At 31.9% G+C, this 27,734-nt stretch overlaps 1 protein-coding gene across 8 annotated transcripts in view; it reads left to right on the top strand.

Annotated features, from left to right (window-relative positions):
- The window catches only part of LOC127699161 (uncharacterized), a 66,998-nt gene that overhangs the window by 7,159 nt on the left and 32,105 nt on the right, over positions 1-27,734 (top strand). For 3 of the 8 annotated variants that reach the window (XM_052202915.1, XM_052202908.1, XM_052202953.1), the window contains 6 exons: positions 2,096-2,200; positions 4,537-4,673; positions 16,185-16,508; positions 22,223-22,367; positions 24,369-24,559; positions 26,533-26,675. In XM_052202915.1, coding sequence (XP_052058875.1) covers positions 4,571-4,673; positions 16,185-16,508; positions 22,223-22,367; positions 24,369-24,559; positions 26,533-26,675 — 906 coding nt within the window. In that variant the 5' untranslated portion in view covers positions 2,096-2,200; positions 4,537-4,570. Of the gene's footprint in view, positions 1-2,095; positions 2,201-3,684; positions 3,810-4,536; positions 4,674-12,816; positions 13,126-15,023; positions 15,336-16,184; positions 16,509-22,222; positions 22,368-24,368; positions 24,560-26,532; positions 26,676-26,904; positions 26,938-27,734 lie in introns of all 8 variants that reach the window. The other 5 variants (XM_052202943.1, XM_052202906.1, XM_052202926.1 and 2 more) reach the window with 5 other exon arrangements.

Here is a 27,734-nt window from a genome sequence, read left to right as displayed (position 1 = left end):
TAGCCAATTACTTGACCAAAATGTGAAAACATCAATGAAATGAGGCATAATTTTATATATATTTGGTTTTTGTCGAGCCTGCGACTTTTGTCGCAGAAAGCTCGACATAGGGATAGTGATTCGGCGGCGGCGGTGTTAGCTAACTTCTTAAAAGCTTTATATTTTAGAAGGTGGAAGACCTGGATGCTTCATACTTTGTATATGGATGCCTCATGTTACGAAGTTTCCGTCAGTCACATGTCCAATGTCCTTGACCTCATTTTCATGGTTCAGTGACTACTTGAAAAAAAAGTTCAGATTTTTTGTAATGTTAAATTCTCTCTTATTATAAGTAATAGGATAAGTATATTTTGTATGTGCGTACCTTGCAAGGTCCTCATGCCTTGACCTCGACCTCATTTCATGGATCAGTGAACAAGGTTAAGTTTTGGTGGTCAAGTCCATATCTCAGATACTATAAGCAATGGGTCTAGTATATTCGGTGAATGGAAGGACTGTAAGGTGTACATGTCCAACTGGCAGGTGTCATCTGACCTTGACCTCATTTTCATGGTTCAGTGGTTATAGTTAAGTTTTTGTGTTTTGGTCTGTTTTTCTTATACTGTATGCAATAGGTCTACTATATTTGGTGTATGGAATGATTGTAAGGTGTACATGTCCAACTGGCAGGTGTCATCTGACCTTGACCTCATTTTAATGGTTCAGTGGTTATAGTTAAGTTTTTGTGTTTCAGTCTGTTTTTCTTAAACTATAAGCAATAGGTCAGCTATATTTGTTGTATGGAAGGATTGTATGCTGTTCATGTCTGCCTGGCATGGTTCATCTGACCTTGACCTCATTTTCACGATTCATTGGTCAATGTTTAGTTTTCTTGGTTAAGTCTGTTTCTTAGAAACTATAAGCAATAGGTCAAATATATTTAGTGTATTGAATGATTGTAAGATGTACATGTATTTCTTGTTTGGTTTATATGACCTTGACTTCATTTTCTTGGATCATGTTAAGTTTATGTAATAGTTGTAGTAAAGCTTTCATTTAGGACTATCAACATAATATCAATGGTTAGTAAAGAAGGCGAGACATTTCAGCGTGTGCACTCTTGTATAGAATAATAAGCATTGTCCTGTACTTCTTCCTTGAAAACTGATTTGCCTGTTTGTATAATGCTTTATCTAGTTTTATGAGGATACGATCATAAAATCTTTTTTATCCGACTGTTACTTGAAGTACTTAAGTAAAACAATACAAGAAAAATTTTCCTTGAAGTAAAAATTCAGAGAATTGAATGAAGGCCTGAGGGTATCCACATATGGAAATGTCTATAAGAAATTTTATATAGGAAATCATAAATTCTATATGTTTTTTTCAACCAACAGGTGATTAACTTCACCCAAAAGCTTAATGTTCAGCTATCACTATTTTTAAACAAATATTTCCTAAAATATATATTTAAAAAGTAATGCTATAAAGGGGGTTTGCTGTATCAAAAAGGTATGGAAACACATTTTGAGTTTGGATGTGATAAACATCCTCTAGTTGTTTGATAATTTTCTATTTTAAGACAATAAAGCATATTTAGAAGTTTTCATATATAAAATAAAATTACTGACAAAGAAATTATTAATATAATATACAAATGTATGTGTGAAGATATAACAACCAGAGTATAATAAGAGGCTAGAAATAGTCCTAATATCTGGGTGATACAAGATGTTCACATGTTTTTCTTCACTTATTATTATCAATTTTGAAATGTATATGAATCTTAAACAGCTGAAGATCTGCCTACTTTCAAATTTAACAAATTTAATGAAAGGTTTACCTTTTGAAATATAACCAACTGAGGTCTTGTTTGAAATAGCTATTGAATTTTCTAATACATCTTTCATAAATATAATTTTAGGCCAATCTTCTGTACTATGAGATATTCAGGTAAAAATAAGAAAAAAGACATTGTTTGAATACCTCATTTTTCACTGCTATTCAAAAGACTTTTTGATTTTTTCTGTATTTGACATGTCCTTTTGACATTTTAGAGATCTATATACTTGTGTTAAAAAAATATGATTGTATAACTTGACAAATTTTAATGCAGGTGCATGGGAAAATTGATATACAGTGATATAAGACTGGATTAAAAAAGAGAAAGAAGAAAGAAGATTGACATACCAAATGAAAAAATAGAACTTAATGGATATAGGTAATTATTTTATAATGCATTCATTTTAACTTATCATTGTAAAAGCAAATGAAAAGAGAGGCCAAAGATACCAGAGGGACATTCAAACTCATAAGTCGAAAATAAACTGACAACGCCATGGCTAAAAAAGAAGTGACCAACAAACAAAAAATAGTACACAAAACACAACATAGAAAACTAAAGACTGAGCAACATGAACCCCACCAAAAACTGGGGGTGATCTCAGGTGTAACATGCATTACATATCTAGCAGTAATGTTTAGAAACATTTTATGACCTTTCCCAGGACTTTTTTAAAGATAATTATCATGAAAAAAATTCACATTTGAATTATTAAAGACCTGTTTTTTGTTGAATTAGTAGAAGTTTATCTCAGTAGGAATCTGGTAATTATTTTACACAATAACATGTTAGTCATGTTAGTCATACATGTACATGTATTCAGTTATAAAGCAAAACAAAGGTTTCAGATTGTTTGAATACCATTAGATTTATTAATTTTAAGTATCTTATGGCATTGTGCACCTAATTTCTTTATGCAAATGATATTTTTTTAGGTTTTCCAAATGTTAGCTGTGACATATTTACTAAGTGTGTATCTGCAACTCTTAATATATCAGATATGTACTTGAATGGTTGTCACAATAATATTTCTCTTCCCTTCCTCAGAGTCTCTGTCTGAAATTTGTATCTTCAACTCCTCCTAAACGAGATATTTTAAGTTTGAAGATGGCTACTGCATACTAACAGAAGTATTATTTGATAAATCATATTCTGTGATTGACCTTTAGGTCGGGTTATTATTAAAATGACAGAGGGTTATTCATTGAGTGCATGTTTTCTGTATGAATAATATAGGATATTTAGGTATATTGTCAATGAGACAGCAACATGAATTGTACATAAACTGTAAACACAAATTTTAATATGCAACCAAAAAACAATTTGAAAGATTATATTTATATGGTAAAATCAACACAATGAATATCTCATAAGTATATAAGTACACTTTGTAAAAAAGATAGTTTTAGGAATGTTACTTTTGTTGATTCTTTTTTTATATTTAATGGACTATTATAAGAATTGTTACATTAATAGATGTTTTGTAGAAATTTATAAAATATTCATTAGGTTTCAAACATAAATAATGACATTTTCTATTGAAATATTATGCTTTTTGGGTTTTATAGCTGATGACATGATAAATTGTTAAAGTTTCAGCTGATGACATTTGAAAATATTTATTGTTTAAGTTTCAGCTGATGGCTGAGGTTCAGTTTTTGAAGTTTCAACTGTTATCATAACAGGATAAATTGTTCAATTTTAGCTAATATAAAAACAAGAAGATGTGTTATGATTGCCAATGAGACAACTCACCACCAGAGACCAAATGACATAGATTAGTTAGAAACTATAGGATGACTGTTTATGTTCCTTCTGCTCATAGTTTTATCATGAAAATATTTAATGTAATTATGTTTTAGCTGTCATCAGGATAAATTGCTTACTTTCTGGTGATGACAGGGTAAAGTTTCAGTTGATGACAGGATAAGTTCTTGGAAGTTGCTGTTGATGACAGAATAAATTGTTGAAGTTCCTGTTGATGACGGTAAAATTTCTGTTGATTACATGATAAATTATTGAAGTTTCTGTTGATGACAGGATAAATTATTGAAGTTTTTGTTGATGTTAGGATAAATTGTTGAAGTTTCTGTTGATGTCAGGATAAATTGTTGAAGTTTCTGTTGATGACAGGATGAATTATTGAAGTTTCTGTTGATGACAGGATAAATTATTGAAGTTTCTGTTGATGTTAGGATAAATTGTTGAAGTTTCTGTTGATGACAGGGTAAATTTCTGTTGATTACAGGATACATTGTTGAAGTTTCTGTTGATGACAGGATAAATTATTGAAGTTTCTGTTGATGTCAGGATAAATTGTTGAAGTTTTTGTTGATGACAGGGTAAAAATAACATTACAATTTTTTCTGCATACGATGCCCAGTTCGCCAATAAATATCTTTTCAGTGAGGCTCGAGGCCAAAATGTTTGAAAATCCAAAACTTATTAAAAAGATAACTAGTCTTATAAACCAAAAAGGACAAAAAGGATAGCCAAAAACATGCAAAGAATCAGAGCTTTGCATGAGGGACTCTATTCCTTAATTTTAAAATAATTTCCAAAATTTTGTAACTACAAATTTTAATAACACAATATCAGTATTTTCATGCCAGTAAAGTTTTATGTTGATGAAAGGATAAAGTTACTGTAAGTAAAACTGTGGAAATTGTTGTCAAACATGTTAAACATAATATTAATGTAACTTTCTTTTTTAGATATATTTTTAACAAGAAGGAGTAAGCTTTGAATATGTATTCTTTGATTGGATCAGTTATTGTTCTGTTAGTTCTGTGTCACAGCCTGGTCGGAATTACATTTGTAAAGTCAGATGACTGTAATAACATCAGTGGAAGTAAGTTTATTGAATTATCTAATTTACATTTGCATTCAATTTGCAATAAAAAGACAAGGATCCTCATATTTCTACAAACCAAAGTACCACTATCCATGTTTATGTTATTTTATTGTCTCGCCTTGACGGAGTCAAAAAGCGAGACATAGGTATCCTGTTTCCGTCGGCGGTGGCGGCGGTGGTGGCGGCGTCAACAATGTATTAGTTCGTGATTAGGTCTAGTTCATGGTGAACCACTAGTGGTAGGTCAATGATATTTGGTATGCAGTTGTATTAGCATTGGCACATCTCATTACCATTGAGATTATTTGGCCCCGCCCCCTCAGTCAAGGTCTATTGACTTTGAAACCTTGCTTAGTTTACATGTTTTAGTTTGTGATTAGGCCAGTTTTTATGGGGAACCACTAGTGGTAGGTCAATGATATTTGGTATGCAGTTGTATTAGCATTGGCACATCTCATTACCATGGAGATTATTTGGCCCTGACCCCTCAGTCAAGGTCCATTGATTTTGAAACATTGCTTAGTTTACATGTATTAGTTTGTGATTAGGTCAGTGTATGGGGAACCACTAGTGGTAGGTCAATGATATTTGGTATGCAGTTGTATAAGCATTGGCATATCTCATTTCCATGGAGATTATTTGACCCTGTTCCCTCATTCATGGTCTATTGACTGCAACTTTTGCTTAGTTTTCATGTATTAGTTTGTGATTAGGTCAGTTTAAGGGGAACTGTTAGTGGTAGGTCAATGATAATTGGTATGCAGTTGTATAAGCATTAGCACATTTCATTTCCATGGAGAATATTTGGTCCTTACCCCTCAGTCATGGTCTATTGACTTTGAAACTTTTGCTTAGTTTACATGTATTAGTTTGTGATTAGGTCAGTTTAAGATGAACCACTAATGTTAAGTCAATGATATTTGGTATACAAATGGATTGGCATTTGCAAGTTTCATTTCCATGGAGATTATATAACCCCACCCCCTAATAATGGTTCATTGATTTTGAAACTTTTACATAGTTTACAAGTTAATGTTTGTGTTTAGGTTTGTTTTAACAGGCAGGGTACAGACCTTGACCACATTCACGAATCAGTGATCAAGGTTAAGTCTTCTTGGTCAAATCTGTTTCTCAGATACTTTAAGCAAACTATATTTGGTGTATGGAGCAATTGTAAGGTGTACATGTCTCTTTGGCAGGGTTCCTCTAACTTTGACCTAATTTCATGATTTATAGGTCAAAGTTAAATTTGGTCATTCTGTATGTACTATAGGACCCTCAGTAGCAGAGTGGTCTAAGTATTTCATCTACAGTGAACACTATAAAATATTAGGAGATGTGGTATGATTTCCAATGAGACAGCTATCTACCAAGGACAGAATGACATGGATGTAAGCAACTAGTCTATCAACACCAAAGTTGTGAGTTCAAACCCCACTATTCACAGGTGTATTTGACTCAGATTTCAATTGACTAGGATAGCTAGTTTTCTTGTCAAAGTTCAGTGGTTCTCTCCTGGTACTTTGGCCTCCTCCAACATTTAAATCTAAGCAAATGTCACTGATATTAGGGAAATGGAATGATTGTAAAGTGTACACATCTGTCTGGCAGGGTTCATCTTACCTTGACCTTATTTTCATGGTTCATTGGTCAAAGTTCAGTTTTTGTGGTAAGGTCAATTTAGCTGATACTATATGTTGGTATCATATATGGATATATTAAGTAGAATTATTCTGCATAAACATATTAATATTCTTTGGATGACATATTAGAACAAAGATCTTTTTTTGACATGAATACATATCATGTTGGTGTCAGAAGATGAAATATATCTGTTAAACATTAGAAACAGGAAGAAATATAATCCTTGCAAAGCTCACAATAATATTCAAATACATTCAAGAAATTTATACTGTACACCTTTCTCACACACACTGCAAGCTTATTTAACATATAGTAGTATATGATATTCATTTACTAATATCAATTTTGTAATCACTTTAATCTCCTGTTTCAAACATATACTGCATACATTATTGTATAATAAGAAATTGTTAAACAAAGTTGAATGAGTTTTGATATGAGTAAAAACCTTTACAATGAAACCTTAAGAACTGTTCACCATTTTTCTCTTTATACAGTTTTAGTATTTCTAAGGTTACTATTGATATCATTATTTATGTCAGAGGTGAAATAGCTTCCTTCTTGTGAATTACCTCAGATCAATTGACCAAAGTTTGACCTGAACATATTTGGTTTATGCACATTTTAATTTTCAAAACAAGTCTTTATAAAATTTGATAGAATAAGCCCCTTGCAAGAAAATTATTAAATGCATATATGGTTTTAGTTGTAACTAATTAAACAATACAGGCCTGATGTACCAAAACATATATGCAGATATAAGATTTCATGATACACATTTTTAATGACAAATGCATTTGTGGTTAAATGGAAAAAATAACACCACCATTTAATGATATATTGCTTTCATATTTGCTGTCTTCTTTTCATTGTACTTTATCAGAATGTTGTCATATTGAGAAAAAAAGATTGAGCTTATTTATATATTATATACCATTTTCATAGATATTTCTCCAAGGTATAATTTAGGGATCACAGATGCAAAAAAGCATAGGTACCCCTTAATACTATTAAACATGACATTCACATATCAGATTTCCAGAATATTTGTAAGTTTATAAAATGCTTTTATTAACATATTTGTAAATCATTACCTTCAAAAAGTCAAATTTCACTATAGATGTATCATTTTTAAACTGGTTGACCTTAAGCAGAAAGAATTCAAATGTTTTTGTGTATTTGAATGTTTTAAGAGATCTTGAATTCTTGCAGCTTGTTAAATCATCTGAAAACTGCAAAATGATGCATGGTGTGGTGGTGTCAGTTTCATTTGATAGTATGAATTTTTTTTAAACTTAGAATTTCTGTTCTGAAGTCTAGTTGACCTATCATACTAAGTTTTAACACAATTGCATTGGTTACAAGAAGAAAGCATATATTACAATTTTGAATTTTAATACATTTTTTTTATTAAACTGGAGTCACCGGTATGCATGGCCAGAAATAGAAATCTCTTTCAATTCCTCCTAAAATAAGGTTTGCTTTTCAATCAGATTTGACATAGGCCTGAGTTTAAACCCAGCATATGGCAGGTGCATTCAACTTCAATCTTTTAATTGACTAGAATTGTCAGTTTTTCTGCTGAAGGTGGTGGTTCTCTCTAGGCACTCCGGCTTTCAATGAAATTTAATTATTTTGAGCAGATTCTCTGTAATTCTTACTCATTATGGGATATTCAAGCAACTTAAATTGAGGTGAAAACTTGAAATTTTAAAATGTTATTGCTAGTCCTATTTGACTTTTTTCTTTAATAGCTAACTCCCTGCCTGCTCATTCATCAGGTTTGGCCTAGATTTTACTGTTTCCAGTATTAATATATCTACATGCAAAACCCTTTAAGACAATAAGAATGTGTGATATGATTGTCAATGATTAAATCACGTGGATTTATGCAACTATTATGACTATAGGTCACCGTACACATTCAATAATGAGCGAAACCCATACTGTATAGGAGGGTATAAAGGGCCTAGCTAGCTAACATGTTAAAATGTGAAACAATTAAAATAAGAAAACCAACAGCCTGATTTATTACAAAACAATAAACAAAAAGCAAATATGTTAGACAGCGACAAACAACAACCATTGAATTACAGACTCCTGACTTGGGACAGTATGCAGTATTAAAATTGGGAAAAATGTGTAGCTATATCAAACAAAAAATATTGTTTTCCTCCCAAGATCAATGAAAAACAATTGTCCTTATTTTAATTAGGATCGCGGAAATACCCTAGTCATATTCATAGATATATATGGGCAACAAAAATAGTAACCCAATCAGAATGCAATAATATAAAAAGCAGCCAATGAAATCACGCTTCCATTGACATGCGGCGAGATTTTCTTGTCAACTATTTTATGCATTCCCTGAAAATCGGCAATTCTAATGTTACTTCTTTTTTTTTAAAAACATATTATAAGACGATTTTAAGGCTCACTGGCTTGTCCCCTACTTCTTAATCCTTTCAATTTGAATATTTTGAAGATTTTGTATCTCGATTGTCATGTCCGTTGCGTCAGTTTCCGGCATTTCTTTTTTCCCCAGTTCATTACACATGCACTGGAAACACATGTTGTAAACAATAACATGAGTTTCCTCCGTTTTTATGATGGGGCCGTGCCTGGTCAAAAACGGAAGGCCGATGATCAAAGAACTGCACGCCAAAAAAAAGTTGAGACATGGAAAGCATACGAGGAATTGCGTGGTGTCAGGAAATTTTGTGACAAATGGAGAGAAGGTAGAGACTGGTTGACCTTCAACAACAAAAGTAAAACTGGCATGACTTGCTCATATTGCATTGAGCTGTATACAAATGGGAACAAATCTACACCTTCCAACTTAAAAGGACAAAATGCCTTTCTCACAGGCTGTACCAATATGAGGATTTCAACAATTTATCATAGTCAAAGCACTCAGAATGCAGGATTTTGCATCTAATTTTTCAAAATTTTTATGGGAAGGGGGGGGGGGGGCATGCCCTCAGACCCCCCTAGCAAGTTTGCTGCGCTTCACGCTGCTCACAGGTGATAATAAGTAGGTCCTGTAACAGCAATGAAGGTCCAGTAAAAAATATTTGTTACTGGACCTCCTGACCTGTTAAAACAATTTAAGTTTGGCTGGGTCTGCCCTAGCAAGTTTGCAGCGCTTCACGCTGCTCACCGGTGATAATAAGTAGGTCCTGTAACAGCAATGAAGGTCCAGTAAAAAATATTTGTTACTGGACCTCCTGACCTGTTAAAACAATTTAAGTTTGGCTGGGTCTGGGTGTATATAGAAAGTGGCCTGGTTAATAATGTTTACGAGCAATCAAACCCTCCCCCTAACCCACGACAGTGATGTTACAAAACAACACAAAAATTAACAAACTGTCCACTCATGCTATTAGTATAAAATTTACATTATTCTGCGTTTGGCATAATACAGTTTTATCATGCTGTAAACATTTATTCGTGACTTGAGTTAAAATGTTACTCTCCACCTATTGAAATTTATTCCAAATTTTGACCTAATTGCAATCATTAAAGCAAATTGTTCAACTGGTCAGAAATTTGAACAAACTACTGTAGAAGAACAATAGTCAAGTCATTTATGTTAGTAGAGCAAAGTGAAAAATAAAGCTTCCTATTAGATTTAAATGAACTGCATTATCACTGTCAAACATTTATTTACATTACTTAGAAAAAACAATAAATATTATTTCCTGTCTTATATTTAACATCTATTGATGATTGTTAAAATAAAAAGGTTTATATATATTGTATTACCATGCTTCTTCTCTGAACGTAACCTTCATTTAATTGTATGCAATTTGTAGAAAAAAGAAAAAAGTTGTTAAGGCATTTCTGTCCTTGTGTTACTTTAATAGGTTTGACATCTAGCACCTTGGCCTCTTAATTAAAGTTTCCAATGTTGAATGTGTATTCATACAAAAATATAAGCCAGGAGACTAATATATGAATCTTACAATAGTAAGGAAGAGAATAAAATACAAAATGCTTTATTAATGAACCAGGTACCTATAGAATATCCATTATACAATGGTAAGGAAAATATTAAAACTAAATGAGGTTAAGGTTTAAAGGAGGTGAACATGCTTTACTATAATATGTATGAAAAATTGGTAAAACCTGGATGGTTGAGTGGTCAAGGTTCTAAACTTAGAGATATCAAGTCTCCTGATTTTTATAAGAAACCTCCCTTTTTTTTTAATTAGGAATTATCTTCCTGTTTACCATTCTCCTATCAGAAAGATAGAATTTACTGTTTTCCGATTTATAAATTTTTTTTTTTAAGTTTTCTTTCCCTCTCACCTTTATATGACTAAAAATATTTTTCTTATGAAAATGTTAACATTGACAAATAGTTGTGTAATATTTTTTGTTAACATAAGATCTGTGTGAAGAACATCATGTAGGTCTAATGTTAAATCTAGAATTTATTCATGAATAAGATCTTTATGTTGTGGATAAAGGATAAACCTGACTGTTAATAAGTAAAAAACTTTTAGAACAAATGTTTGCATTTTTTAAGTGTCAATTAAGGTGGTACCTAACACTGCAGGGAGATAACTCTGTAAAAATCAGCTAAAGGTTTTAATTACGTTGTATTGTTAAGGAAATATTAAGCTTCTCAATGATCAAAATTAGTGTTTGTCAAACTGCTATATAACCAATGAAATTTTTCTGATAAAGTGGTTGGTTCAAATTTTTTGAAATTTATATATTTTTGTCAAAGGGTCAAAGTAAACATTTTGTCAAAATTTTATGAAAATTAAACGAGCCAAATTAATGTTAGTCAAGGTGTTGGGTACCACCTTAAGCATTGAAGAAATACATATAATGAAGTATAGAGTCTTGCCATGATGCAGTGCTCAATTTTTCAGAATAAAATCATATTGCAAACATTTGGGGACGACCATTTGATTTTCTTGGAAGGGGGGCGGGGCAGGAGGATTTTGTAAATGAATAAATTGGCCTGGTCAGAACTGAAAATAAATGACCTTGCACAAGGCAGGATGAAAATGAATATTCTGCAACTTAAAATGCAGGATAGTTTAGGATACAAATGTGTACAAAATCAGAAAAAAAAATTGTGCAGAAAAGCCTTGGAAAAAAACTAGAATGCGTAGTAACAGTTGAAAATAAATAATAACTCTGGAAAAAATCCTCCTGGCTGGCCCTAGAATATCAAATGGTTGTCCCCTTATCTTCCAGAAAGTGTTTTTATTCAAAAGGGACTAATTATCTCTATTTGTCCACAATGTAACATCATATGAAAAATTGATTCTCATATTTTCAAATGAATGCAATTTATGAGATTTAAAAGTGAAAGCATTTAGAACAGATATACTGGTTCATTAGAAAAGATTTACCTGGTTTCAATAATTAATTATCTTTTTTATTCATTTGAATGCATACAACAAGAATGCTGTGGGCACGATTGATATTTACCCTTCAAATAGTTCTATGGTATACCTAATCATGCACTTCAAACGATTCCTTCATGGGGCATCTCTTTCTCTCATAGAAGTTTTCTAATTTCTTCACATTTGCTTAAGTCCAGTTTTTTTAAGACACTAGTTTTTTTATTGTTCTATATAATTGGTACAAATATTTAGGAACATTTGTTTAGAAAAATGGTTAAACAACATGCAAAAAACATAAATAAAGCAATTACTTCATGCACTAGAAAATGAAACGGTAATGGGGACTAATTTTGTTGTCATGTAATTTCATATGCTTGTGGTTGAATGTTGGATTTTTATTTCAGTGACAATTGATTATACCACATTTTCATATTTTTAAACAACATTCTAAGAAATTGGTAAACACCAAATTCTTGGATTTTATGGTCCACTTAATTTACTAACCACAGAACCAAACAAAACATATAATGTGCTTATCTGAATCCATTTTTGTGTTTAATACCCTGGTAAATTTTTTTTTCTCAATAAAATAAAAATCTGTTCTGATGAATAAAATTGTATCCTTGTCCATTAGCATCAGTGATGAGGAGCAGGTCAAGGGTTAAAGTTGAACATCATGTGCCTACTAAGCCTTATTTCCCAGTAATACTTTCTACCAGTTCTATAAGTGTCTACTAAACCCTTCTTCACAGTAAGATTTTTTACCAGGTCAAGTGTCTACTAAACTTTTCTTCACAGTAAGATTTTTTACCAGGTCAATTGTCTACTAAGTCCTACTTCACAGGAAAATTTATTTAATAGATCTTAGGCTGTATAAGCATGGAGTGTCTATCAAAAGGCCTCAATTTACTTGATCAACTTTATAAAATTCAAATGAACAAATTATGGTATTAATGAAAGGAGAGGTGGATCTATGTTAATGAGACAGCTACCCAATAACTAAAACATTTAAAAAGATATTAAAAAAAGTAGTTTAGAATAAGGTGGTTTTCATACATGGAGATTGTTTCAAGACATCATCACGGTGTCCATTTCAAAGTGTTTACATATTTTTCCTCTTTTCTTTCCAGACCTTACTATTATGGAAGATATTAAATTCCTATTTATCGGTGAATCAGCAATTATGACTTGCACCATCAACATGCAGACCATTCAAAATTACTCTGTAGAAAATTTAAAAATCAGAGTAAATAAATGTAGTGAAAAAAAGTCACTACATAGACAAATTGGCCAAAAAAATAGGTCAAAGGAAATTCATGTTAGGGATGTAATCGAAGATTTGCCTTGTAGAGATCAGATATTCTTAGATTACGCATGCCTTTATGACAGGAAGAATAGTGACAGTTGCATTGTGGGAAGAAAATTTATTTATTTTGATTGTAAGATAATATTTTTGCTGATGCAAATTTTATGTAGAACTGTACATTTTGTGAATGTACAATATTATGGTACATATATGTCTGTTGTCATTTTCTATGTCATTAGAGGACAAATAATAATCAGCAACTAAAAGTAATGCATGGTTAAAGAGATATTTTTACTCCCTTGATTACGAGTGGTAGTATAATCATTCTTAAGGATGTACTTAGGTGAAATTAAAAAAATCTAGAATTTAAAATTGATACAATAAGTCAGAAGAGCATTATTTAAAGAACAAAATAAGCTAAAATTAAAAACCACATCAATTTTCTAAATGATTGATGAGAAGCCACTGATTGTTCACTCAAAGTTACAATTGGCATCCAAGCATTGGTTACTTCATACTGATTCAATAAATATATGGGTTCTATACATTTTTGCCTGAAATAAGGAAGATAATTTGCTACTTCTGGTTAAAAAATGTCACTTCCAGTCTCATATGATAGCTTTATTCACACTGATTTCAAAAATATATGGTTTCTATATACTTTTGCCTGAAATAAGGGAGATATTTAGCTACTTCTGGTTTAATGAAGGTCACTTCCTGTCTTAAATGATAGGTTTATGTATGCCTATTTAAAAAGTATATAGTTTCTATGTACTTTCCCATGAAATAGGTGCAAAAATGGCTACTTCCGGTTTACTCAAGGTCACTTTCGGTTGATATTTTTCAAGGTCATACGTCATCCAACATTTTTGAAAAGACCCTATGGCTTTATCATGTATCAAGTTTGAATAATAATCAATCAACCTTAAATTTAACCATTTCAGGGACAATAACTCCTATAAGATGTCATTGGATTGTTTCAGACCAAATGTATCATATCTTCATCACAATGAGGCAAACATTTTGCACTAGTTCTTTTATATATATCTTTAAAATTGACAGAGGAGATCATAAAACAAGGAAAAGTCAAAATTTAGAATATGACCTTGACCTTTGACCTTGACCTCAATATCATTTTAGTGAATCAAGGACTTCAAACTAAAATACCTTGGTCTCTATCACTTACCATTCATGTTAATTGTACATTAATAGTTAACTTATGTCAAATACAGAAGGGGAAATAACTCTCATATGGAGTCTTCATGTCGCTTCAATCAAAATTGGACAAAACATCCTGAGGATATAACGAGCAATTTGGTAAAATAAAATAAATTTGTCAATTTCTTTTACGGTTACGGAGGAGATGCACGAACAAAAAAACAGTGTTTGGGGAGATAACTCTTACAATAAAAAGCTTTTGACTAAACAGGGTCAAATTTAAAAGTGCAATAATTGTTTGATATCATATGCAAAATATATAAGCGACATCTTATGAAACCACTATACACCGCAAGAAAAAAATTTGGCGGAAGAAGAAGAAAAAAAATAATCAGAAGAAATACAATAGGTCTTTCCACAGAAAAGTGGAAAGACCTACTTATTGATAGGTTATGGAGCTCCTTTTCGAGATATTTAATTTTTTAAAAATGGCGGGAAAAGGCTGACTCTGACTTTTACCTTATATTTGCATTGGTAATATTTGGGTCTCAAATTGGAAGAAAAGAAATCTAGAACCTGCTTAAATTTTGGTAAATGACTATTTATGAGCTATTGAAGTCTTTTATGAAAAGAAAAATGAGTGTTATGGGGCAAAATATTTTACCCTGTATCGTAGGAAAAAAAACCAAGGAGTCTGAACATTTGACAAAAATTCCTAAACCTCACCCAAGTACATCCTTAGGTGTTTAAATTATTATTTAGATACACACATTTTATGCTGCTTATTATATAGTGTTTTTTATAGTAGAGGCTTGCTAGTTAGTTTAAGAGTTCTTGTAAATCAAAACTGTAAATTTATTTTTTTCTTTCCAGACCTAACTCTTACAGAGAACATTCATTTCCTTTTTATTGGTGAATCAGCAAATATGACTTGCTCCATCCAAAAACAGTCCATTCAAAATTTCTCAGCTGATAATTTCATTGTTACTGTGAAACGGTGTGGTGTCACTAGCCCACTTCCCAAAATTTTGAACGAGACATCAGACCTTATGGAAATGTATGTTATGGACCTAATCAGGGACCTACATTGTGGAGATCAGATAATGTTGGAATATAAATGTATTTATCGTACAAAGAATGGTTCCAGTTGTCATGTAGGAGAAAGGGACCTCATTTATTTTGATTGTAAGAAAAACCTTTTTCTCATTTAAACCCTATATACCTCTGTTTTAGATGAATGCAGTGCATTGTGATAACATATTATTGTTTAGGTCTGTCATCATCTTTAAAGCAAACATTTGACCCAAAAAACATCTATAAAGCAAACATTTGACCCAAAAATCATCTATAAAGCAAACATTTGACCCTAAAATCATCTATAAAGCAAACATTTGACCCAAAAATCATCTATAAAGCAAACAGTTGACCCCAAAAAATCATCTTCTGCCTTTCCCTTTGGAAGTTCAATAGAGTTTATTTTTAACCTCTGATTAAAACCTTGCTAGAAATACAGAGTCTGCATGAAGATGTTCATTTTTCTTGCTGCGGTGTGTTTTCGTAAAGATGTCTCATCAATTGACATCACATCATTTCACTCTCATAAGAATTGTATTATTCTTTTTGGCTTTACTGTGAAATGACTGTTATTGTTTCACTCTAACTATTGCAGTTTGTTGGAAATTCTGACCCAGTTGCAATTTGTTTCATCAAATCAAACTGTACAACTGATGAAGAATTTATTTTCCATATATATATATATATATATATATATATATACTTATATTGGCATGATGACTTGATTGGCTTTCCTAGAGCAGTTAAGTCAAATTTTGACCAGTTGTGCTGTTTTTTTAATGTAACAGATTGGGTTAGAATTTTATTAAACTGAAATAAGTGGAATAAAACACTTACAGTCAAGTCACAGTAAAAAAAAAGAGGTTTTGTTTGCAATACAATACAAACAAATGGTTGATGGTAAGTTTTTATTTGGTTTGTTGTTCAAAAGTTAAATATTAGTTTTCCTTTTTTTTCCAGACCTTACTCTTATGGAGGATTTTAATTTCTCTTTCATTGGTGAATCTGTGAATCTAACCTGCTCCATCAATACACAGACAATTCATAATTTCTCAGCTGATAAGTTTACTATCAAAGTGAAAAAATGTGGTGTAACATATAAGTTACTTCCAAGAAGTAAAAATAATAAGATTAAAAATGTTGACATTATGGAAATTTTTATAAGAGAACAAATCAAAGAGCCACTTTGTGACGATCAAAATTGGTTAAATTATAAATGCTATTATGATGTGAAGAAAGATACCAGTTGTGAGGTGGGAGAGGAAAAAGTCATTTATTTCGATTGTAAGGAATTTTTAGAAATACTTCAAAAAATTAATCCTGTTTGCTGTGATTCTCTAATCATTCATGTCCCAAAGAACAGGGTTCTCAAAAGGATTTGAATTTAGGTGTCCATTTCATGATATATTCCAGTGCTGTCAAGTAGCCAATATTACTGCACTGTGGTTGCAGGTTTTGAGAGCCCTGAAGACATGTTACAACATAATTTTATGAGTTGCTTTATAACAACAACAAAGTTTTTGTCTGCTGTCTGTTATCATATAAAGAGACAATGTTGCATGTTTGTTTTATTGTTAACCTTGCTTTGGCTCATTCAACAGTCTGTTTGTTGTTTTTTTGGGGTCGATGTGAAAAGATTAACAATATTGGGTGGTTAATATACAATGTATCGTCATCAAATCTAGTTCTATATTCTTTTGGTTAAATTGGGACTTTAATCAGTCACAACTATTGTCTGATTTGAAGTTATTCTGGTCCTGGAATGTTACGAAGAGATAAGATTAATCTTTAAGCATTGAATGTTTTATCAATTTTACTGCATTTGAAATTGTGATAAAAAATGTGTTGGGAAACAAGAAAGTCAAGCATAAAAATCAATATGTTCATGGCCCAAAAAAAGTATTCAATTATAACAAAGTACATGTACGAGTTTCAAAAAAATGTTATTTAACTCTGAAATCTGATTGATTTTTGTTTGTGGGTATAAATACATATAAATGCTTGTGAAGTCAACTCAAATTACCAGGTAATTTTTCTGGATTATTGCCATATAATGTGTACTTCTTTGTATTGCATGATTTAAGAAATCCAATCATTACATGTTAATGAGATAATAAAAGCCCAACTATTCATAAAATATTACAATTTATTCAACCATTTATGATAAATCTTTGAAAATTTAATAAGGTGTGTTATTTATTTGACAAAAAATAAGTATTTTGAGGGTCTAAATCAAAACAAGTTTGGTTTTGATAAACACGATGATGAACACCAAATACATTACATTGTCCATCGCATAGGCAGATCCAGGGGGCCCTGGGGGGCCCGGGCCCCCCCTTTTGTGGGAAAAATTTGGTTGATTATATAGGGAATCACTGAAGCATGACTGGAGCGGGGCCCCCCTTCTGTCAGTCAGTGGGCCCCCTTATAAAAAGTTCTGGATCCGCCACTGCATCGTCCTGAACATGCATGAAATATTTGCCATTGGACATTAAGCAACCAATGATCAATCAATCAATCAATCAATACATTGTCTTTCATTCATATAGTCCTTCATTTAAAGAGTGGAAATGTCAGGAGTGTGCCAGCAAATGAAGTTAATTTTTTCCAGGTATGGGGTAAAATTTTATGGGTTCAGAACTTCATATAGATTTGTATGTATTAAGTCCCAGACTAGAATTAGTTCATTATTAGTGTTTTTTTTTTATCAATTTTTAAAATGAACTGTAAATTTACCTGAAGTAAAAATATATCGACTCTTTTTTCAAAAAATATATCTATATATGGCAATTTTGTTTAAATGACATTAAGATTGTGACACTGCTGAAAGCTATAACAAAAAAGATATGACTATAAGATCTTAAGATTCATCTGACATCTCAATGCTCCCAATACTGTGATCTGGCTGAAGTCAGAGGTAAATCAGACATTAACAAAAGAAGTCTTGAATCTATCACAACTTGCATGTTCAGTAGGGTATCATTATACATTGTACTCTTTTCCATTCCATCATGTCTTTTTTTCCGACAATTTGCTAATACTGTATTAAAATAAACTTATTTTAACAAATGAATTATTTATTAAATTTTCAATAGTAGAAAAAAGATGCAAAATTATGACACACATTTTAAAAAACCTAAAAATAAACTCTGAAAGTAAATGGCTTGAAAAGCTTTACAGCAAAAAAAAATATATCTGTAAAAATTTAGAATTTTGAATCCACCTGAGTGATTAACCTGGTTTTATTGTTTAAACAATTGGAATGTTACAACCTGAAGTTTGGAAATTCAGATGAAATATTTTTGTAATTTCTTAGAAATAAACTCCAACAAACAGAAATGTACAGGCACCTCCATTAATTATTGCTAACATAAAAATATAATGAAACTAATTAATGTATTAACCTGCAAAACAATGTATTTTAGATACGAAAAACAACAGATTTGACTTGTTTATAATGCATGTCTTCTCAGTACAATTAACACATGCTTAAATTGAATGATATGGGAGTGAATAAATTAAAGCCCCACCAATAGGTTTACAATTCAGGACAATAAAACACAAAACGTAGTACAATCATATTATTCAAAAACAGTCCATTGTAACTCTATAGTTTCCGCCCACACTCTACAAAAATCCATTACAGTTTGAAAAATAGGTGTGTTGAAGATCTTTTAAATGATTACTGATGATAACTTTATGTAAACTACAACAACTCTTTATCCAGCTGAATGATAAATAGATAAACTGTTTACTAGAACTTAAGATTATACCAATTTATAGCTCTAAATTCCTTGCATTAATTGTAGTTTTTTGCTCCTTGTTGAAATTCATCAAGATGTTCAAAACCTTCTAGCTTAATCATAATGTTCAACTGAACCAGATAAAAATAATATTTGATGAGAAATATTGTATAAATGCATTTCATTTTGATCAAATAAAAAGAATTATGTTCAGATGGTATCATTAGTTCTAATTAGATTTGATTTATTCTCTGAAACCATGAGGCCAAATTGCTTGGAATTTTATGGGAATGATTTCGGTTATTTTTATGCCTCCGCCGAGGCGGAGGGGGCATTAAGTTTTACCCTTGTCCGTCTGTATGTACGTACGAACCAAAATTGGTTTCCGTTCTCTAACTTGAGTTTGCCTTAACCAAATGTTATGAAACTTATACACAATGCTTATTACCACAAAACACAGATTAAGTTTGAATTTTGGTGGCGTCACTTTAACCGTTCTAGAGTTATGCCCCTTTATAAATGGAAAAATTGCAAAATTTTTCGTTTCTGTTCTCTAACTTTAGTTTGTCTCAACCAAATGTTATAAAACTTATACACAACTGTTCTAGTGTTATGCATGTTTACAAATAGAAAAATTGCTGAATTTTTAGTTTGTGTTCTCTACTTAAGTTAGCCTCAACCAAATGTTATGAGACTTACACACAATGCTTATTACAACAAAACTCAGATCAAGTTCAAATTTGGGTAGCGTCACTTTTACTGTTCTTCAGTTATGTCCCTTTATAACTATATGATATGCAAGCGGGGGCATCATCTGTGTCCACATGTGGACACTATCCACATTTATTCCTTACTTTATTAATTTTTTTTTGAGCTGATCTATTTTCGATATGTCAAATTCTGACTAGTGGGACAATAAAATCTTCTGTTAGATGTAATAACCAGGTTTTTTTAATAAATGAATAGGGATATACATGTACTTTTCTGCAGAATGTGAAGAATCAGTAAGGCCATACCCATCATAAAATTTGCATTATTCTGTTTGAAAATATTCCTCTGAATATGAAATGACTGTATTGGTGGTGTAAGTCATATCATGCTGTACTAGGTGTATGCCATAATTAATAGTATATATAGTAACTACATTGTTGAATTGGTAATTAAATGTTATTTAAAACTATGCATTCAAAAAACTTTTGGCATTGAGTTTTGTATATGTTTGTTTTAGATCATTATTAAAAAACAATAGATTCTCATCCTTACCTCCCACAAATTGTTTTGACTTTTTATACGCCCGTTTACGGGACGTATTATGGTATACCATTGTCTGTCCGTCTGTACGTCCGTCGTCAACATGTCGGACATCTACTCAAAAAACTTTGGTGAATTGTTTATATCTATTGAAGTGAGCTCCCTTTCGTTTTTTATAAATTTTAGATTTTACATTTCCGAGTTATGGGGTTTATTCATTAAAAAAAGGGGGATTTTCCAGTTTTCTCAAGAATGCTTTCACCAACTTGCAAGAAATTGTGGTGAATTGGTTATATCTATTGACATGAGCTCCCTTTCGATTTTTATATATTTTAGATTTTACATTTCCGAGTTACAGGGTTTTATTCATAAAAAAAGGGGGATTTTCCAGTTTTCGGACAAAAAATCAAAAATGCTTTCAGCAGTTCTTATGAAACTTTGGTGAATTGTTTATATCTACTGATGTAAGCTCTGTTTAGAATTTTATAAATTTTTCATTTATCATTTTTGAGTAATGGGGTTTTATTCATTAAAAAAGGGGGGATTTTCCAGTTTTCGGACAATAACTCAAAAATGCTGTCAGCAATTCTCATGAAACTTTGGTGAATTGTTTATATCTATTGATGTAAGCTCCCTTTACATTTTCATAAATTTCTAATATGACATTGAGAATTAATTGAACTTTATTTGTTTATAGTCTGACAACAGATTTACTAAGTATTGCGCAACTGCACAGTGTATTGCACAACAGCAAGAAATCTTTAATTTAATATAAATTCAATTCATATAACCAATTTCAAGTTCTTTGACTACATTTATTCAGAAACCTATAATATGTCAAATATTTAGTTACAATCCAAATTCAGACCTGTATCAAGCTTGAATATTGTGTCCATTTTTGCCCCAACTGTTCAGGGTTGGACCTCTGCGGGCGTATCCAGCTGCGCTCAGCGAAGCAGTTTATTTATAATGCTAGAAATTTTCACTAACTATGGCAAGAAAATAAATAATATAGTTTGCCTTAAGCTCCCCAATTTTTTTTTTTTAACAAAAAGTGGGATTAGAATCTAGATTTTTTTTTATTACGGCCTTCATTAAGTAACTTTTAGTTTACTTAACGTTATTCTCTCAAGTTTAAGATAAAATAACCAGTGACCTCAATTTACTTAATTTTGGGGAATATTTAGTCAAAGCTATCCTTTTTATTTCTATTTTATTATTCATATAAGCCTTATATACAACTATGGTGTAGGGAAAAGCTTGAAAAACAAGTTTGGCAAAAACTGTTTTTATTTTGATTTTTAAACTTTTGTACATGAATGTGTAAACTACACTTTAGTCCCTTACTACCCTAAGGAATGGGATATATATAGAAATGTTTTTTGTAGCAGCATGCTCAAAGTTACGCTATAAAACACTGCTATTGTAACTACCTTATTCAATGATCTCCATAGAGAATTACTTTTTGTATGAATAGTTTTCATCAGATGAATATGTACAATTCATTTCCACATGCATTGATTAAGGATTAGTAATTTTCATGAACTAAAATATGTTTATGTTTTTTTATTTGAGTATTCAGATATTTGCTGGAACAATTTAAAAATTTTGTTTGAATTTGATATTAAGTACTTCTTACCTATTTATACAAAAATTGTTAATTTATTTGTAAATTACTAAATTATAAATTAATTACACGAGTGGGATTTTTTACACTTTTTCTGTGTAAGTTGCTGAAAAGTCAGTGATGCTCAAAGCAAAAAGCTTTAAAAATCAAAAACTCATATACAAATGTTGAAGAGCTTATAAACCAAAAATATATATAGGTATAGCGAAATTGGAACAGTTCTAAGGGATGAAATTTAAGCAATTTGAAAAAGGAAACAAACACATATCATTTATATATTGCAACTGTGATGTTTTAAGCATTTGCTTAATTTTATATGCAATTAGTTCATTTATGCATAGAGTAAATTAAGGATGTTTTATCATGACATTTTTTAGTTCGTCCTTCTCCAGTGAAAAGTTTTCACTGCCTTGTGTACAACTGGTTCAATATGACATGTTGGTTTGATCTTGGAGTAGTGTACCGAGGATGGAACCTTCTAGGTTATACAATGGTTGATGTAAAAGTCAAATATGGCATCCTGTAAGTAAATATAATCATCCTTTAGACCCTCTTTGTATACAGAATTTTCACAGATATATCCATTTGGATAGATGTTCATAATGAGACAAAAGTTATGAAAAACAATATCCAGGAAAGTAAGACAAAACCATATGCAAAAAATGCACAAATAAAAACTTTTAAATTATAACTTCAGTAGTGATTTTCTTTCACAAAATTTTTCAAATCTCATTACCGGTAATTAGATCTAGTATTTTTAGCGCACCTGGCCCAAAGGGCCAAGTGAGCTTTTCTCATCACTTGGCGTCCGTCATCCGTCCGTCCGTCATAGTCGTCCGTCGTCGTTTGCTTTTTACAAAAATCTTCTCCTCTGAAACAACTGGGCCAAATTTAACCAAACTTGGCCACAATCATCATTAGGGTATCTAGTTTAAAAAAATATGTCCGACAACCCCGCCAACCAACCAAGATGGCCGATATGGCTAAAAATAGAACATAGGGGTAAAATGTAGATTTTGGCTTATATCTCTGAAACCAAAGCATTGAGAGTAAATCTGACTTCTGAAATTTTCAGACAAATCTGACAACCTGTTGTTGGGTTGCTTCCCCTGAATTGGTAATTTTAAGGAAATTTTGCAGTTTTTGGTTGTCTTAAATATTATTATAGATAGAGATAAACTGTAAACAGCAATAATGTTGAGCAAAGTAAGATCTACAAATAAGTTGTCATGACCAAAATTGTCAGTCGACCCCTTTAGGAGTTATTGCCCTTAATAGTCAATTTTTAACAATTTTTCGTAAATTTTTGTAATATTTTACAAAAATATTCCTCTCTGAAACTACTGAGACAAATTTAACCATACTTGGCCATAATCATTATTAGGGTATCTAGTTTAAAAAATTTGTCCGATGACCCCACCTTCCAACCAACTTGGTTAAAAATAGAACATAGGGGTAAAATGCAGTATTTGGTTTATATCTCTGAAACTAAAGCATTTAGAGCAAATCTGACAGGTGGCAAAAATGTTCATCAGATTTAGATTAATCTGCCCTGAAATTTTCAGACGAATCCGACAACCCATTGTTGGGTTGATGCCCCTGAGTTAGTAATTTTACAAAAATTTTGCAGTTTTTTGTTATTATCTTAGATATTATTATAATATCTAATATCTAATACTATTAATTATGATTTTAACCTTATTTTACATGATTTCCAAAGCATCAGTAAATACAGGTGAGCGACACAGGCTCTTGAGAGCCTCTAGTTACCAGTAATTAGTGATTTGCAATAATAACTGCACACATTAGTTTAAATTCTGAATTTACAGTACTCAGCATCCTCATACCCGTAGCCAAAGGGGGTTTGCGAGGTTCCAGCAATCCCCTCTGGTAGTTAAGACTTTTAAAATAAATATTCAATGATAGAAGACAATAAAGTAAAGCTTTGTCTGACTATTAAACAAATTATACATACACATAAATTTCCACAATGATCATATGATATGCAAAAGGTCAGGATTTTCCTCAGAGTTTAAGATTATAGTATTTTCTTGCTGTTGGTCAGATTGATTGATTGATGATTGACAGATTTTTGGTGGTTAACACCACTTTATGAACTATTGGCTAATTTGTGGCGTCCAGTTTTTATTGGTGGTGGAAGCCAGAGAGGGTCCGGAGAGAACCATGACTTTAAACAGGAAAACTAGCAATTCTAGTCTATTAAGATTAGAGTTTAAAGCACCTGGCAGGTGTGGGGTTCGAACTCACAACCTCAGTGTTGACTGGCTAATGATACAGTAGATGAACTACTTAGACCACTCGGTTGCCAAGGCTGGCCTGCTGTTGGTCAGATGGATTTATAGATACAGGTTTTTAAAGATCGATGAAATAGTGATCATTATCTGAGTCTTATTGTTTTGTATTAACTAATTAACTATGTACATGTATAAGGTTGGCACTTTTCTGTTTTTAAACTTTTGAACTATATTATTTTAGTTCATTTCTTCATGATTTTTGTTTCAGAGGAATGGCAAAAGAACTTGACCAGCAGTACAAAGAAAGAAATGGCACTTGTTTAAAAATCAGTATTCCACGAAAAATATTTATGGGTCTCATGAGTACTGAAATTGATATTGAAATTGATATTAATATTACAAATGAGGCACGGAAAGTTTCTAACATAAGCATATTTGAGTTTAACCCGAGAACTTTTGGTAGGTAAAAACTTGAAGGCAATTAATTTAAGTTACAGTAACATACACACAAAAGCAATATTAATGACTCAATATAATCTGACAAAAATATGGCAGTCACTAACAAAAAAAAAGAATTTAATTCTAAGACCTGGAAAAAACTCCATTTAGTTAGCTTAGGTTCAACAATGAGGCAATTAACCATTATAGATTGTTGGACATAATCTGAGAGATGTTGATTTTTAATCAATTATATTTCATTATTAAGTCTCCCTAACGAAGTTTGGGAAGACTTATTGGTTTTGCTCAGTTCTTATTATTCTTCTTCTTCTTCTTCTTCTTCTTCCGCCGCTTTTAAATTTGAACTTGTCCGCACCCGTTCTCCAAAACCGCTTGTCAGATTAACTTAGGGTTTCACAATATGTTAGACTAACATGTCTAGTGCAATCAGGGTTTTGTTTGTGCAATAGGGTTTATAAAGGGGTACTTTGAGGGGCAAAAAGAAAGGAGGTTTTTACTATAGAACCGTATGGGATTTTTTTTTTTAAATTTTCAAATGATTATAAATTGAAAACCGTTTGTGATAGACACAATCTTTTTAATTGAAAATGTTCTGAATGATAAAGCACATTAAATGAAATACAGGGTTAGTCCCCAGGGGTCACCCCCACCCCCTGCCATTTAAAAAAGTTCTAATATCTTGTAAATGGTCGAGATCCCCACTCCTAAACCATATATATTCTGGTTTGTCATGCTAAGATGGTTTGAATAATATACAGGGTTAGTCCCCAGGGGTCATCCTGACCCCCTGCCATTTGAGAAAGTTCTAATATCTTGTAAATGGTCGAGATCCCCACCCCTAAACCATATATATTCTGGTTTGTCATGCTAAGATGTTTTGAATGATATACAGGGTTAGTCCCCAGAGACATCCTGACACCCTGCCTTTTGAGAAAGTTCTAATATCTTGTAAATGGTCGAGATCCCCACCCCTAAACCATATATATTCTGGTTTGTCATGATAAAGCACGTCAAATGAAATACAGGGTTAGTCCCCAGGGGTCACCCCCACCCCCTGCCATTTAGGAAAGTTATAATATCTTGTAAGTGGTCAAGATCCCCACCCCTAAACCATATATATTCTGGTTTGTCATACAAAGATGGTTTGAATGATATACAGGGTTAGTCCCCAGGGGTCATCCCGACCCCCTGCCATTTGAGAAAGTTCTAATATCTTGTAAATGGTCGAGATCCCCATCCCTAAACCATATATATTACTGTTCATCATGTCTAGAACATTTGAATGACATATACGGTCAGTCCCCAGGGGTTCCCCTACCCCCAATGTTCTAATATCTTGTAAATGGTTGAGATCCCCACCCTTAAACCATATATATTCCTGTTCGTCATGTCTCAGAACATTTGAATGACCTATAGGGTCAGTCCCCAGGGGTTCCCCCCACCCCCAATGTTCTAGTATCTTGTAAATGGTCGAGATCCCCACCCCTAAACCATATATATTCTGGTTTGTCATGCCAAGATGATTTGAATGATATACAGGGTTAGTCCCCAGGCATCACTAATGCATATAACTTTACTGGACTTTGTCCAGTGTCAGGCGACCCTGGGAATTACGAATTAAGGGAGCTTCGTTTGGGAGACTTCGTAACAGCATCCTGTTACAATCATTTCTTGTTTAAAATTTGTTGAACCTTTTTTTTTTTTAATAATTGAAAAAAAAAGAAATCAAAAATGTTTTTGACATGTTCTTTGTCATTTATTTTTGTGTAGTTAAATTACAATGTCCAGATAAACATAAACCAAGGAATATAACTAAAAAGAAAAAATTGACAGAATCCAGGGTTAGCTTCAAATTCATCTTCATTAAACGACAATGATCCCGAAAGAATATTTAAGGCTGCTAATAGTTGAAAAATACATCTGTAATTGTTCAGGTGACTACTAAACATGTAAAATTAATATTTCTCTTACAGTTAAACCAGCTAGTATTGAAAACTTGAAATATGAAAGGAATGCAACTACCATCAAACTTACGTGGAACCATAGTAACTCACAGATGTCCAAGAAATTCCGAATTCAATACAGCTCTGAATATGATCCAAAGGGGAGTTGGATGGTAAGACATCATGCCTTGATATAGTTCTGTATTAGTGTGTCTCTGTTTAAGTATTTTGTCATACAGTTATTTCATGTTTCAATATTTAAGCACATTGTTCCGAATAGTTTCATATCTCACCTATTGAGTGAAATTATTTATATATATAAAATAAGGCTCAGAAATAAGTGCTTTTTTAAATGTTATGTAATAAAAATATCAGTAAGTTTGTATGTTTGTATATTTTTAGCAGAAGGAATATGTTCAAATATTTCCGAGATCGGTAGGCAGCATGATATATTGTTTACTAGGGTCACACTGTAATTCCTTTGTTATGTTGCTGTTTGTTTTCTTGAGTTGCTTGATTTTTGTTACCATACACCCCATATTATGATATTTTGGTTTGGGGATTTTTAGTACCACCTTGTGATTCCTTTGTTTTGTAATTATTTATATTTATGTGTCTATTATGCATTTGTCTGTGATATTTGTTTGTTTCTTGAATGAAATTAAGCTGTTCGAGATGGCCTGCACCAAATAAACTTGCTATTTTTGCTTGCAAGTATCATCTGATTTTTTTGCAGTTTTATATTTATTTACCCTGACTCATTTTCACCCTAGAATTACTCAAAATAACACTGATGGTATTTCAGAGAAATTTTATACACTGTAAATTCAGAAATTTTTGCAACGTTTTTATTATTGTTTATATTGTTACTCAGATAGGGACTGGAAATGTGTTGCAAAAACAAAAAAAACTTGCATTGTCAATTTTGCTAGCAGTATGTGTTCATATGCAGTATTTCCTGAAATTGCTATGACTTATTTCACACTTTAGTACATAATTTAACAAAAAAAGAGGCGTAATGAAAGGGATATTCAAACTCAAGTTGAAAAAATGAGCTGACAATGCCATGGCAAAAAGCAAAAAAAAACAAAAATCGACCATTAGACAAACAACCGTGTACAAAACACTACATAGAAAACTAAAGACTGAACAATTCAAACTCCACCAACAACCGGTGGATATCTCAGGTGCTACTGAATGGGTAAGCACATCCTGTTCCACATTTGGCACCT

The sequence above is a fragment of the Mytilus californianus genome, unplaced genomic scaffold (assembly GCF_021869535.1).
Source record: "Mytilus californianus isolate M0D057914Y unplaced genomic scaffold, xbMytCali1.0.p SCAF_1, whole genome shotgun sequence".
Classification (NCBI taxonomy): Eukaryota; Metazoa; Mollusca; class Bivalvia; order Mytilida; family Mytilidae; genus Mytilus; species Mytilus californianus.
Note: the sequence above shows the minus strand (reverse complement) of the source record. Positions and strands in the feature narration are given on the sequence as shown.